At 42.6% G+C, this 16,285-nt stretch overlaps 1 protein-coding gene across 2 annotated transcripts in view; it reads left to right on the top strand.

Annotated features, from left to right (window-relative positions):
* The window catches only part of CDC14A (cell division cycle 14A), a 212,075-nt gene that overhangs the window by 35,909 nt on the left and 159,881 nt on the right, over positions 1 to 16,285 (top strand). For both annotated transcript variants that reach the window (XM_082265809.1, XM_082265808.1), the window contains exon 3: positions 13,520 to 13,595. In XM_082265809.1, coding sequence (XP_082121935.1) covers positions 13,520 to 13,595 — 76 coding nt within the window. The remainder of the gene's footprint in view (positions 1 to 13,519; positions 13,596 to 16,285) is intronic.

The following is a 16,285-nucleotide window of genomic DNA, read 5'->3' as shown; positions in this document are numbered from 1 at the left end:
AGGGGTTAACAGTACTGGTGATCAAGGGGTTAAATGTGACCCTAGGGGCGTGATTCTAACTGTGGGGGGGCATGGCTTGTGAAGTCATCACAGAGACATGGGATCCTATATAGCAGGATCGCATGACATCTGTGATCACTTCAGGGAGAAGTACGGACGGCTGTGTTTACATCAGCTGTCCGTCCTTCTCTGTCAGCGGCGGGAGATCACGGGTGGCCGGAGGCCATCGGAGCCGCCTGACACCCGCACTGGCTCCGGCAGCACGCGATCACCCCCTAGGTCCTCCCAGGGGAGCACCGTACATGTACGGCGCTTTGCCTGTACGAGCGGCTGGTCGTAAAGTGGTTAAGAAAGCGCATCAAAAAATCCTTTATAGAAACACTTAGAACATAGAACACTTGTCCAAAAAAGCTAAACATGTCTGTACCAGATCCTCTTTTTATTTCTGAGAATGTGAGGCAAATCATGATTTTTTAATCCTTGGGTATGTTTAATAAAAAAAGTGGTTCTAAAGGTTTTTTTATCTTTATGCATTAAGATAAAAAAAACCTTCTGTGTGCAGCAGCCCCCCTCAGCCCTCCTTATACTTACCTGAGCCCTATCTCGATCCAGCAATGTTGCACGAGAGTCTCGACTGTCCGAGAATCTCCCTCTACATTGCCTGAGACAGTGCCATTAGCTCCCGTGGCTGTCATTTAAAGTCAGTGAGCCATTAAGGAGAGAGAAAGAGCGGGGCGAGCAGCAGCTCCATGTCTGAATGGACACAGGGAGCTGCGGCTCAGCTTGGGTTCCCCCATAACAAGCTGCTTGCTGTGGGGGCAGGAAGGAGGGGCCAGGAGGATTAGGGCTGTTCTGTGCAAAACCATTACACAGAGTAGGTAAGTATAACATGTTTGTTATTATTAACCACTTCCATACCAGGCGATTTCTGGCACTCGGCTCCTACATGTAAAAATCATGATTTTTTTTGCTAGAAAATTACTCGGAACCCCCAAGCATTATATATTTTTTTCTAGCAGAGACCCTAGGGAATAAAATGGCGGTCATTGCAACTTTTTATGTCACACGGTATTTGCGCAGACATTTTTCAAATGCTTTTTTATTTGGAAAAAAAAATTTTTTGAATTAAAAAAAAAAAACACTAAAGTTAGCCTAATTTATTTATAATGTGAAAGATGATGTTACGCCGAGTAAATAGATACCCAACATGTCACGCTTTAAAATTGCGCACACTCGTGGAATGATGCCAAACTTTAAGACTTAAAAATCTCTATAGGCGACGCTTTAAAAATGTTTACAAGTTACCAGTTTAAAGTTACAGTGGAGGTCTTGGGCTAGAATTGTTGCCCTCGCTGTAACGTTCACAGCGATACCTCACATGTATGGATTGAACGTCGTTTACATATGTGGCCGCGACGTATGCATGCTTTTGCTTCTGCGTGCGGGGACGGGGGCACTTTAATTTTTTTTTATGGTTTTTTTTATTTTTTTATTTTTACACTTTCTCTTTATTTTTTTTACATTTTTTTTTTGATCTATGGCCTCCGAGAGTCATTGAGACTGCTGGGGACCATCTGGTCCTTGCAGTCTCTATGGTACACTTCCGCTGGCGGCCGATTCCTTCTCCGGCTCGCCAGTCGCACGGGCGAGGCGGTAGAAGCACCGGAGGGCGGCGGGAGGTAACACCTGTAAGAATGATCAAGCGACTGTTGTTCTTACGGTGAAGGGTATCGCCGACAGCAAGCAAGCATCATTCAGATATCCCCACTTAAAGCCCTGGATGTCATATGACGTCCAGCGGTAAGGAAGTGGTTAAACAAAACAAGACTTTAACTACTTGCCGACCGCCCACCGTGTTATTACTGCAGCAGTGTGGCTCTTTTGCGGAAATCAACATACCTGTATGTCGTTTCGTTTAATAGCCACTAGATGACGCAATTGAGCCGTGATTGGCTAGCGGGGATGTCAATCAACAGGTCCGCCAGCCACCCACGATCATCCATGGGAGAGGCAGAACAGCGGTCTGCCTATGTAAACAAGGCAGATCGCCGTTCTGTCAGGGATGAACACAGTAATCTGGTGTTCCTGCTAAGCTCTCTGTGTTCATCCAGTGAGTCCATCCCCAACACAGTTAGCAAGCACCCCCCTAGGGACACACTTAAACCCTTTGATCGCCCCGTATGTTAACCCCTTCCCTGCCAGTGTCATTAGTGCAGTGAGAGTGCATTTTGTTTTTAGCACTGATGACTGAAATAATGTCACTGGTCCCCAAAAAGTGTCAGTTAGATGTCTTGATTTTTCGGCTGCAATGTAAGACCCCATTCACACTACTGCGACTTGGACCGCGACTTGTCAGCCTGACAAGTCGCGGTCCTCACGCTCCCATAGTGTAGTACAGGAGCTGTTCTAATAGGAGCGACACAAGTCGCTCCGACTTAGAAAAAGGGTCCTGTACTACTTCGGGGCGACCTGGAGGCGACTTGCATTGACTTCCATTATGTGCACGCGACTTCACAGGTCGCCCCCGAAGTCGTGCACAAGTCGTGCCGCGGTAGTGTGAATGAATGGAGCCTAAAAGTCCCTGATCGCCGCCATTACTAGTAAAAAAAAGTAAATAAATAAAAATGCTATAAACATATTGCATAGTTTGTAGACTCTATAACTGTTGCGCAAACCAATCAATATATACTTATTGGGATTTTTTTTTACCAAAAATATGTAGCAGAATACATATTGGCCTAAATTGATGAAAAAATTTGATTTTTAATATTTTTTATTGGCTTTGTTTTATAGCAGAAAGTAAAAAATATTGTTGTTTTTTTTTTTCTCAAAATTGCCCCTATTTTTTGTTTATAACGTAAAAAATAAAAACCGCAGAGGTGATTAAATACCACCTAAAGAAAGCTCTGTTTGAGGGGAAAAAAGGACAAATATTTTATTTGGGCACAGCATCGCAAAAAATGGCCTGGTCATTAAGGGATTAAAACCTTCGGGTCCAGAAGTGGTTAATATCATTTTAAGAATAAGGTATGCTCTTTAGTTAAATATTGGGGGGGAACCTTTTTAAATGTTAGGCCGCATGCTTCAAGAAGGCCCACGTTTGCATTTTTACTCACTTAGTAGGTTCCTATTGAGTTATTCGAGGTTCAGTTCACAAATATCATGTTTTAATTTTATTTCCATCCATTATTTGTCTATTTTAAAATTATACTTTTTTTTCAGAGAACTGAGTTTTATAGCACATACCTGATTAATTTACCACTTGCACATTTTATTATCAATTTTGTGGCATTCTGTAAATAGAAGTCAGTTCAAAAAGATTATCACATGGGGGTTTGCTGCTAAAAATAACACTTCCTTCTAGCTAGTGTAGCACCCTACAGGTAGGTGCTAGGTAAGCGCATAGTGGGCCTTGTCTGCCTAACAGCAGGGCCAGGTTTCTTTTGCTAGGTAGGTTGTCATAGTTTCCAAGTGTGTCTCCTGAGAGGGGAGTCTCCCCACTGGCTCTATTAGAGGCTTCTGATAGGGCAGTGGAGGAAACCCAATCAGAGATACATTCAGACTTTTATCTACCCCAGAAGGCAGATTTTGCCGCAGAGGATTCTGGGGAGGGGTATAAGTCTGAAGGGGGTGCATGACTCATGGTTTTTGGCGGGAAGCAGAGTCCCAGGAGGGAGAGTGCGGCTGTCTCTCCTCCTGTCTGAGGAAGGTGGATGTCTCGGGGTGTCGCCTGAAAAATCCAGAGAGTGCTGAGTTGAGCGCGTTTAAAAAAAAACACCAAAAATGACAGAAATCTTTCCCTTGGTTAGTAAACGCAAAAACCTTTGCGCAAACCAATCCAAATACGCTTTTTGCGATTTTTTTTTTACCAAACATATGTAGCAGAAAACAAATTGGCCAAAAATGTTAAAAAATTCTGATTTTTACATTTTTTTTCTTGGGGAATTTCATATAAAAAAATGTGAAAAATATTGTTATTTTTGCAAAATTTACGCTCTTTTTTTGTTTATAGCACATGATCAAAAAATCGCACAGGTGATCAAATACCACCAAAAAAAAGCTCTGTTTGTGGGAAAAAAAGGACGTCAAATTCGTTTAGGTACAGCGTCGTTAAATTCACGCAGTAAAAAATCGCAAAAAACTCCCTAGTCAGGAAGGGGGTAAAATCTTCCGGGGCTTAAGTGGTTAAGTAGATGCTGGAGAATTTAAGGTATAACTAAAGGTTATTTATTTAGGGAGTGCCCAATTTAGAGCCAGTAGCGCGTCTTCCTGCTGTATAATGGTATACAACAACAATACGTCAGCTGTTGCTAAGTATGTAGACTTGGAATCATACATTTTAATATCTTTTAATGCAACTAATAAATCTTTAGTGTCTTTTAAATAGGCTCTAGTTACCAAGACATTAGGCTGTAGAAACTTATCAAGGTATTCACCTAGTTTCGCTGATACTGACTCAATTCCATTTACAGTTGGACGGGCCAGGGGACATTTTTATGTACTTTTGGCATTATGTATATTATGGGAATACATACATACACTTGGGACCAAATATTTGTTTTCCTTTTTGTTTAACACATTGGTTTTATATCCATAGTCAACTAGATTTTTCAGTTGGTCTTTATAGGTCTTATATATTTTTTTAAATATATTTTTTCACCTATTTTATGAGATTACTTTGTATAAATAGCAGCACAAATTGTTTTTCAATCAAAAGCGCAGTGCGCATAGGTATTACAAGTGGTTAAACTACTTGTCAGTTTCTAATTTCTTAGGGCCCTGGTGCCCAGCCTGTGGCCCTTTGGTACTTGTTGTGCAGCCTGAGGGACCCACTAACTGATAGTCATTTTGGCCAGGTGCTTACTCATAGACACTGCAGGAATATTAGTAGTATAAATAAGTCGCGCTAAGTGATTGTGTACAGTCAGTGTATCAATAAATGAAATGAAATAAATTGATCTATGATATCCAAAAACATATATCAATCAGCAAAAAAGGGGGAGGAACCAACACTGAAGTGTTATAAATAAAGAGTCCAATAGAGTCAATATTGTTGATCCAAACCAAGATAATAAAATCCACTTCCAGTGTTTGTCCACAAAAATATAAATAGAGTGCGGATAGACTGGGAAATCACCAATGTGCTAATCCACCACCAGTATTTGAATCTGCTTACCAGATACCGGTGAGGTGTGCGCCTGTAAATTAAAGAAATCACTTCAATTCCAACTAGACCCAAGGGACAGCCAGGTTATGATAAGCCTGTGGATGTCGTAGAGGGATTGCACCAATTCCAATGAAACCCAGGAAACTGCTTGATGTCCCACAGTGATGACCACAGATCAACTCAAATTAAGTGAACAATTGCCGTGTATCACCATCAACATGGAATAAAAAAGACCGCCATAGCATAAAACCAACAAACAAAATAAAAAAGAATACACTCACAAAGGATGCAGAGTATTGCGCCTTCAGTAAATGCAAGCAGAGCCACCGGCCGGTCGGCTAATCCGCCTGTACTTCCTGGATGTGGGAGGTGACGTCAGCATGCCGTGATCCGACGCGTTTCGTCAGAGCTGACGTTATCAAAGGTACCATACCAGGAATATATTCATTAAACTGGATTCTATGAGCTGATTTGTTTTTTTTTTTTTTTCTCTCTCGTTTTCTACCTTTTGCTGTGTGCTATTTTTTTTTCTTGTTGGGAATATTTTTTTTCTACATCCATTGATTTCTTTTGTTCAGCCTACAGTCTAAACAGCGTGGATGGATGAATCTTCCTCTGTGCTTTTTTATTTTGGCACTCTGCGGCGACGGCCATCAGAATACCCGAACAGTACCTACATCTGATTGGATGCAGGTGCTGTCTGACCAAAAATATTTCACCCGGTTTCTTCAAATTTTCTGTCAAGGGATGTGGGGCAGACTGGCTCCAACAGGGCCATCCGCTGATTGAATTATAACCCGCATATTAGGAAGCAAAATAAATTTGCTCAGAGTATGGCCAGCATAATTTTAAAGGGGCTGTAAGAAGTGCTGAAAGTAATGGCAGAGATCTCTAGCAGATGTTTGTAATATGTCCCCAGTCTGACAGTTATCTACAGCATGTCCTCAGTCTCCATCTATGCCTGTAACATGTCGGAAAGTCTTTGACAATCTCCTGTAACATGCTCCCAGTCTCTGATCATCTACTGTAGAATGTTCAGTTTCTGACCGTTTACTGTAGCATTACATACCCCTGTTCATTATGTGCACCCCCTTGGTGATATCGGGGGTTGCATTTAGGACCCTTTGATTAAATAAGTTGACCACCAAGATCTCACTCCTGAAATAATACATATACATTACAGGGCTTATTGAGTCCTCTGGTCTCCATTTAGGTTCAAAATATATATTTTGGTTTTATTATTTTATTGCAGGTACTTATATAGCGCTGTCAATTTACGCAGCGCTTTACATATACATTGCACATTCACATTAGTCCATGCCCTCAAGGAGCTTACAATCGAAGGTCCGTAACTCACATACATACACAGTAGGGCCAATTTTTTTTATACAGGATCCAATTAACCTACCAGCATGTCTTTGGAATGTGGGAGGAAACCGGAGTATCCGGAGGAAACCCACGCAAGCACAGGGAGAACATGCAAACTCCAGGCAGGTAGTGTCGTGGTTGGGATTCGACCCTCTTGCTGCTAGGTGAAAATGCTAACCACTACACCACTGTGCCACCCATTAGACTTGCCCTTTAACAGAAATCTGATTTTGAGACATTACCTTTTTTTTTGTTCGTCAATAAGCTCTGTTTTATTGCAGCAGTATTAAACACAAAAATCTAATATATTGGATTGTGATATATTTATGTGATGGCTGCTTTAGCTTTCTTTTTTTCCACTTTGTGATCCAGCCAGTAACACACTTCCTATCTTAGAATGCCTACACTCCATTAGCTGGCTATAGATGGATCGAAATTCATCCGGTGTTCTGCCAAAAACTCAAACTTGCCGAGACCTCCAACAACGTTCCTTCTGGTGAGTGTACACCAAGATTAATTGGAGATTTCAACCACTTGGTGTTTTCACACAACACCGGCAGCCTTTACACTCCAGTTGATGCTATAATTAGTGGAGATTGTTAGTATGCCCGCTAGTAACCAAAAACATGGCCGCCTCCAGGGCAGCGACAACTAGTAGGCAGACTAACAATCTGCACTAATTATAGCATCTACCAGAGTGTCCGGTGTTCTGTGAAAACACCAAGTGGTCGAAATCTCCAATAATCCTGGGTGTACACTCACCGGAAGTAACGTAGTTGGAGAATTCAGCAAGTTGGAGTTTTCGGCAGAACACCGGTTCAGCGTGCACTGGCTGAATATAAATCCATGTGTGGCTGCTTCTACTCGGCAGAAACCGATCTAATACTGTAATTGACTTTTATTGAACGTGCTTGTTGGAAAATGTTTCTCAATTAACCAGTCAGCTGCAGCTGCTGATCAGTGTATTCTGACAGCGGAGACTCTCTGCTGTGGGAATACAGAGAGGTTGATTCACTAAAACTGGAGAGTGCAAAATCTGATGCAGCTCTGCATAGAAAGCAATCAGCTTCCAGGCTTTAGCCCCCGTTCACATTAGGTCGATCCGACTTAGGGGGCGACCTGTGAAGTCGTGTGCAGCGCGACTTGCACGGACTTCATAAAATGAATGTCTATGCAAGTCGCCTCCAGGTCGCCCCGAAGTAGTACAGGACCCTTTTTCTAAGTTGGAGCGACTTGTGTCGCTCCTATTAGAACAGGTCCTGTACTACACAGTGGGAGCACGAGGACCGCGACTTATCAGGCTGACAAGTCGCCTGACAAGTCGGATCAATGTGAATGGACACTTATTGTCAAAGCTTAACTGAACAAGCTGAAGTTAGAAGCTAATTGGCCATAATGCACCAGATTTTACACTCTTCACTTTTAGTTAAAGTATAACTAAAGGCAAACATTGCCTTGGAGAGGGATTAGGACACCTGTCAGTTTTTGTTGCTGTCTGTGTCCCCATTAGGGAGATTCACCCTCTTTATTTGTCCTGTTTACCATAATTATTGAAAGTGAAAGTAAAAGAAAATCCCAAATTTTGGGTTGTCCCCCAGAAAAGCCTTCCAATGGGGACACTAGTTCTGGTGACCTGGGGGTCCCCAAGGAATCCCTTTGATTTTCAGGGATTTTCTATTACTTCCTGCTTGGCCTAGAAGACAGGAAGTGAAGGGAAATCTCCGCAATGGGACACAGATGGCGAAAAACAAATCTCACAGGGTTTATAACCCTACCTTAATCCAAAATCCAAAATGAAAAAAAAAAAAGCTTTGCCTAAAGTTCTACTTTAAGGTAAAATCTACCCTAATGTCTCAGCGGGGAGGATTCCTCTATCCACCTACCTTGTGTGGATGGGGAAATCCGTTTGTTTTTTGCTGAACAAAAAAAAAAACATCTATGGCTAGTTTTAGACTAGCAAATCTAGATGGACTTGTCTAACAAATTAAAGCCAAACTCCAACTAACACTTTTTATGTAGTTGCAGCAACAGTTGTTTTCCAGGGCTTTTTTTTAACTGGAACTTGGTGGAACTCAGTTCCACCACCTCTGGCTCAGGGCCTCTCCTCCCTGCTCACTATTATAATGGTAAACACAGAAGTCTGGCTTCTGTGTTTACAAGTGACAGCTTGTCTCCCAATGGCTCTTACAGATCTGATCTCCTGAGCGGACAAGGGAGAGGCAGGTGCAGAGCAGATCGTGACTCCCCCCCCTGCAATTGAGAGAGGCAGAGCCACCTACAGTGTGTGGGGAGGTACTAGAACTGGCTGGATGCTTCAGTTTAATACAGAAACGCAAGTAAGATATGTGGAAGATGGTGGAGCTTTTAATGAGGGAGGGAGAAGATGGGGGCAGTGGAAGGGGGGTTGCATGCAGAGGTCAGAGCTGAAGAGGAGGGAAAGTGAGATGTGGATAGGGGATATAGAGGTAAGGAGCTGCGGAAGAAGGCTAAACTCTGCACTCTGTATGCAGCACACCCCTGAACTCAGCACCTTGTATGCAGCGCACCCCTGAACTCGGCACCTTGTATGCAGCACACCCCTGAACTCAGCACCTTGTATGCAGCACACCTCTGAACTCTGCACTCTGTACCTAATGCACTCCTGGTATGTAATGCCCCTTGCACAGTTAAAGCGGTGTTCCACCCAAAAGTGGAACTTCTGCTCTTTTGCTTCCAACCCCCCCTCCAGTGCCACATTTGGCACCTTTCAGGGGAGAGAGGGGAACGGGTACCTGTTTTTCACAGGTACCCTTCCCCACTTCCGGGACACGGCGCAGTGGCGCTGTCCCTCTGAAGTTTGGCCCCCTCCACCGAGCCAATAGGAATGCGCAGCGCGCTTCACACATGCGCAGTAGGGACCTGCTCGTGAAGCCGCAAGGGTTCCCTTACCGGTAATGGCGGCGGCAGCACCCGACAGCCGATAGAAACATCGGCTGCAGTTGGACTCCAGGACAGGTAAGTGTCCTAATATTAAAAGTCAGCAGCTACAGTATGTGTAGCTGCTGGCTTTTAATTTTTGGAGGGGGTGGAGGGGAAGGTGGAACCCCGCTTTAATGACATTTGACCACATCCACAATTAGATGAGGTTTGGAGAGGGTGTGTGTCTGATGGGAGGTTGGTTTTGGGGTCATGATTGAGTTCCTGCACCTATTTTAATTTTTGGAGGGGTTGAAGGGGAAGGTGGAACTCCGCTTTAATGAAATTTGACCACATCCACAATTAGATGAGGTTTGGAGAGGGTGTGTGTCTGATGGGAGGTTGGTTTTGGGGTCGTGATTGAGTTCCTGCACCTATTTTCTGAGAAAAAACGCTCTTATTTTTTTTTCTATTAAAGGTGATACATACATCAAAAAAAATAAGCCCTCTTAGTATCAAATGATTTGTCTTAACCCTCTAACTGCTACTTTTGCTGGACAGATTGGCCTAAGTAAGTTAAAAAAACGCAGACTTACTGACTGGATCAAAGGGTGAAAATAAAGAAAAAGGGCTAAAAGCACAAACGAACGAATGCAGCCACCACATTTAAGAATTGGTAAGCTGCAATATGTTACTTTTTGCTTTTGGCTTTATTACTGCTTTGATGGAAGTAATAGAATCTTCTCTGACACACACCTATTTAGGATACGAGGTCCTTGGATCTCCCCTGGGACTATACCCTGCTTAGTCAGGTCAAACAGTTGGGCGCCTAAGTACAGCGGCATTGAAGTCTGCTGCTAAGGTTTACCATATGTCAAGGCTGCGGCTCTCCTTTCTAGAGGCTGTGATTGTGCCTTGAATATAACACAGTGACAGGTCTGTTTGAGGAGCCTTGGGGAATGCATTGCTAGGCAGTAAACATTCAAACAAAAGAGGATTTACTAAAACTACACAATAGGTCAGCAAACCTCTCCACCTCTGATTCTGGTATACTTCCTCTTGTCCGCTTCCATAAGCTTGCTTTTAGCTATCCCTCCCATTTTTTCCACAACTCCTTTCAATGAGCTGTTTTATCATCGTTTCCTGTAAGGTCCTTCCTACAGTATTAAATTGTTACAGTCTGCTAAGTAATGCATATCACATTCTGCAGTGCCTGAGACTTTTAACAATTCACTTTGCTGTTAATTAGATGACAATAACATTTTCTGTAGGTTTAATGTAAGGAAGTATTTGGACGAATTTTATTTTGGTGGCAGAAAGTTCTTCTCCAATAAGCAGTACATATATTAAAACGACCCTTCATGATTAAAGTAGGTCATCATTTGCCCCCCCCCCCTTTTTTTTTTTTTACCCTTGCTTACTGGGTGGTCTTTTGTGCTCATTTTAAATACTGATCCAACCAGAGGATCCAGCATTGTCCTGGTGAGATTCTCTTGTCCTCTGCCACCACTCAGTCCATGCCATGTTTCTTCTGAAATTATCAAGAGGCCCGGTGATGATGTGGCGCAAGGGACACCCCTCTCCTCCTTTATGAATGAAGGGCTTTACATGCATATCCCAGGGGCCCCAACAAGCATGTCAGTTGCCTAGATGAGTGATGTGCAATGTGGAGTGGGCGGTATGTTTTCATAAAAAAAAAAAAGGCAAGTAAACAATTAAAAAAAAAAAAAGGATGGCACCTACCATGTAGATTGGGGAGTGGTGGATTGGAAGGAAGTTCCCTCAGAAGGTGAAGATCCGCTGAAGCTGAAGTTTAGGTGTGGCAGCTTTTACATACTAAAGCCTTGTACGCACTAGTAGCCTGAACGGAAAAAAATGTAGGATCTCAGTAGGAGCCACTGTACTAACTATGCGATGTTAGTACAGCAATCTCACCCGATGAACTATTGTGTTCTGACAGGGAGCCGACCCCCCTGCCAGTCAGCGCTCACAGCCTTTGGCTAAGAGTGCTGCTCGGGTGCCAATTGGCAGACCTTTTTCGGTCATGCGCCTTTGACAGAAGCCGGCCAGCTTATGACAGACCGGCTTCCGTACACACGGGCCGAATGTTGGCTAGTTTCTATTAACCCAATATTCGGCCCGTGTGTATGGCCCTTTACTTTGATCTAGATTGACTACTTGACTATTGACCCAGTGGTGGCTACTACAGTTATTTCCAGCTTCCACAGGGATCCAAGAACTATGGTACATACATATAGCACATGCTTTAAAAAAAAAAAAAAAAAAAAACCTGTCTTATTATATACCTTGTTTTAGACCCAGTGGCATCTCCCTGGGTTTTGTGTTTCTCTATGTGATGCAGGAAGATCATGGCCTTTTGGGATGAAGCAGCAGGATGCTGTACATAGCTTCCTGAAAAACATCACAGCACCCTGCCTCAGTACTTCTCTCAAGAGCTCTCCATCCTAATGCAAGCAATGAGCTGACTCTTCAGTGGAGTTATGCAATTATCAAAATGCTTTCATGGGTCAGTGTCAGTCTGGAGGAGTGGGCGTTCCTCCTGTATGCGTTTGCATACAGACTACCCTTGGTGATGCCCACATGTGATGCTGAGCCTCTATAATTGAAAGGTGAACTGAAATCCAATTAATTAAAGGGGCGGGCCAGGGACAGTCAGGCAGGGGACAGATAGCCAGATGATGCTGGACATTCTCCAGTTAGGTAACGAGGCAGGCTCTAACTGACTTGCTGCCAGGGCTGGCCCTACAATGGGTCCCAGTGGGGCCATTGGACCCAGGCGGCAGTTGAGCAGGGGCGGCCGCTGCCGGCCGCCACCTCTACATCCCAGCCATCAGAAAGGCAGCCAGTGTAGGAAAAAAAAAAGCTAAATTGCCGGTAACCGGGTAACAAACTAGTCAGTGTTGTTGCGGCCACGGATGGGAATGTACAAAATACACTGGTCCGGCTGCAGCACCGTCTCTGTCTCAGCTCCACAGTTTATCTCCCACTATGCTGCTGGCTGGGGAGCAGATGAGCGGGACGAGCGGCAACGGCATTGGTTTGGAGCAACGTGGGTGGGCGGGCTGTGGGCATGGCTTGTGGGGCGGAGCCAGAGCGGCGCATGGGTTAGAGAGCAGAACAGGTTTCCAGGCATCATATAGCACAGCACACAGCACACACTGCTTACTTACCACCAGTGCTTCAAGAAGGCTCGGGCACACCACTTTGCCAGCTGGTGAGAGAATTCTAATAAATATAGGTAATGTGAGTGGCTGGTTTAATTTGTTGTTTTTTTTAATGTCCAAAATAAAATGCAACCCACACTATGATGTCAAATCAATCAAGTAATACAAATTGCATTCAGCAGCGCTTCCATATGTCTGCACATATCAAGTGTAAATGACTAGAAAGTCCCCAATATTGAGTATAGTCATTGAACAATAAGAACAGAAACCATCATGAAAGTTGTAGTCCATATATTGCTGAAAGAAATTTTAAATCAGCTCAATATATGTAGCTTGACCATCGGCGGTACTCCCAGTGCTCATATGGGTAAGATTATACTGTATCCTCCACCACACCATCAGTGCACCCCATAGAAATGGGCAGAAGTTTGCAGTGAAATCAGAGCAAGCTATTTCAGTATAGGAGAGAAGCATGTAAAACTCTGCAGGCCCGAGGATACTGCTAGAATTTAACTTTAAATTTTCACATTATTATATATATATATATATATATATTCAATCACATTGTTCCTCATTTTCAAGATAGCTGATGGAAATGTGCTTTGTACAGTGCAGGCACATGAGAGTGCAGAATATTGTTAGAGGTAGGCTAATGTAATATGTTTAGAGCGCATGCTGGTTTAATATGGTTGTGATGTGTTTACTGGTTGTACAGCACCATATAATATGTACTGATTTGCAGACTTTATAATGTCTTGTAAAACATAACCAGAGGGAACACCCATGTAGATTGGCCCATAAAGTGATTGAAGTGTAGTTTTTTTTGTTTCTATGCCATCCTACTTTATTGCAGATAAATGTCATTTATGTTTCAAGAAATGTATTGATTTCTTCTTTTCTTTAGTTTCTATGCAGATTTTGGGCCCCTGAACCTTGCATTGCTCTACAGATACTGCTGTAAGCTCAACAAAAAACTCAAGGTAAGTCAGTATTCATAACTTTCCAGTGGTGAAAGGGGCGGGTTGATCCAGTTATTGCATAAAAGTGCTCTCTGGAGACTGCTGAGGCTCCATTCACACCTACGCAGTTTGCTTTTGAGCGTTTCTGCAGTGCTTTTTGTGGGTTTTTATTGCGATTTTGCCACAATTTGCGTTTTGCATTTTTTATGCTTTTTTTCTTTTTGCAAAATTTGTTGTTGTGCAAATTAAAAAGCACAAATTGCTGCAATATTGCTGTAAAAGCGCACTACATTCTTTTCTGCACCTTTTTCATTGAAGTCGATTGAACCAAAAAAGCAAAAAAAAAGCACTGTTTTGCGTTTACAAAAGTCCTTCACCCTTCCGAAAACGTAGAGGCACAAAAATGCATTGATGTGAACGTGTTCCATAGGAACCCATGTTTAAAATAATGTCCTGCGTTTCTGCAAAAAGCATAAAAAATCGCATTTAAGTATGGACATACAAAGATTTAAAAAAATAAGGTGGCTTTAACTACTGAAAGTTGTTTTTTCTCTTGAAACATCCTATTATTTCATGTGTCACCACCCCAAATGGCTTCTTTCCTGCTCTCTTTTAGGCTTCGTTCACACCTGAGCGTTTTTCAGCTCGTAAAATGCTCATCTCTGAAGTCTCAAAACGCTCCAACAAGCAAAATCCCATTAATTTCAATGGCCCCTGTTCACATATGAGCGTTTTGTTGCCTGAAGCAAAACGCCTGAAGCTAAAAAAAAAGCTTAATTTTGGCAGATTACAGGCGTTTTTGTTAGATGTCAATGCCTGCCTCCAAACACCTGCAAAAAAAGGCCTGAAAAAAGGATACGCTCAGATGTGAATGGAGCCTAATAAACTCCTTATTGAAATTTCAGTTACCATTCAAAGATAACGGCTTTAAGAGCAACCGCCCATGAAATCATTTTTGGGAACGGACCTTTAAACTTGACGGTATAACAGGGTTAATAGCAAATAAGTTACATGTACTCACCTTTCACTTGCTTTCTCACCGCTCTGTTCTTATACTGTCCTGACTATTGGCCCCCCTATGTGATAAAAATAAAGTTAAGTGAAAAAAAAGTTAAACAATGAGTTACATCAAAGAACTTAAACCCCCCATCAAAAACAATTTGAGCCTGCCCGCCCCCCCGCGTAATGCACATATGAATGTAAATATGTACGCCAAGAACGCCTATGTTCAAAAAATATGTTATATAGCCCCACGCATGCCATAATGAAAACAACAAATCTGGGACCATTATTTAGGTTTAAATCCAAATCGATGACCTGTAGCGGCTTTGAAAGTGCCACCTTTGGGCACCTGCAATTTTAGGGCTTTACATGTTTGGTATCCTCATCTTTTATGCCCTCATGCACACTGGACGTTTTTACGTTACTGTTTTTGGCATCAGATGTGTTTTTCTGCAGCCAGTAAACTCCCCAGCATGTTATCCTATGTGTCCATGCACACACATAGGCTGTTAGCAGCAGTTTTTGGCAGGAACCCCCCCCCCAGAACTAGTGGGTTTTAAGAGGCGTTTTTCAGCTGTAAAAACACTCTAAGTCTGATGAAAGCTTAAAAACTCGTAAAAACGTAGAAAAACTCAGCTATTTGTTGTTTATCAGCGTTTTTGATCCATAAGCTTTTGTGGGAGTATAGTTTTGCTAAAAAAAGCTAAAACAATGCTACAGCTGAAAAAAGCTAAAAAAAAAAGCCGAAAAACGCTAAAAAAACGGTACTGCAAAAAAAGCTGAAAAACTCCTACAGCTACAGCTTTCTACTGACATTTTGATAATGTCCAGTGTGCATGAGGCCTTACATTTTACCAGAAAATTGGGTTTGTGTGCCCTTTTGGGTTTTGCCCTTTTGGGTTGCCTTTGTGTGCCCTAAAGTTAAAAGTATCTTTTATTGAATATGTGCGCTTGATATACATATAAATTTGTAACTACCACCATTTTATCCTCCAGGGCCTCTGCTTTCAGAAAATAAATAACATTTGGGGGTTTTACCTTATCTTCAGGTCTAAAATGATTTTTTTAGATGTGTGCAAAAAGCACACATAACCAGCCCAATTCTGGGAAATAATCAAATTTTAACATTATATAGTAAATGACTAACCTTCCTCCTGGGTGGGTTCAGAAAACACCTCATCCTGGTACATAACAAGATGGTCTTCAATATTCACCTTCTCTTTGCCCTGGAAATCTTGTTTCCTGCCCTGCCTGGGACCAGATCTTTTCAGGTGCTCATTATCTTCTTGGGGATCGATCCCCTCGCCTCTCTCTTTAGTTCTGTTGTCTCCTAAGGCTCTTAGTTTGGATCCCCTGTGCTGGAGCAAGCGCCATGACTAATAGGAATGGTCCATCTCACATAGGGAGTGACATGGATAACTGGAAGAAGGACTCGTGGATGTAAATAAAAGAGGAGAGGGGGTTTGGGTCTCAAATGTAATTTGACCGCGGCTTCAATTAAGAAAAAAAGGCATTTCAATTTTCTGTTCATGTTTTAGATATCAACTAGCTGGGGGATGGAAGGAAAAGCTGGGCTTTAAAATAAGCAGATAATGCATGGCAATAAAAATACTATATGTGTTGCACTACAGTGTATTGACCATATAGTCTATCTTCTAGAAGACTTAAAGTGGAACTACTCTGCATCTGAGCTCCACAAACCAAAAATG

Source organism: Pelophylax lessonae, assembly GCF_965119305.1.
Source record: "Pelophylax lessonae genome assembly, chromosome: 8".
NCBI classification, from domain to species: domain Eukaryota; kingdom Metazoa; phylum Chordata; class Amphibia; order Anura; family Ranidae; genus Pelophylax; species Pelophylax lessonae.
The sequence above is the reverse complement of the archived record's forward strand: the minus strand, read 5'-3'. Positions and strand labels throughout refer to the sequence as shown.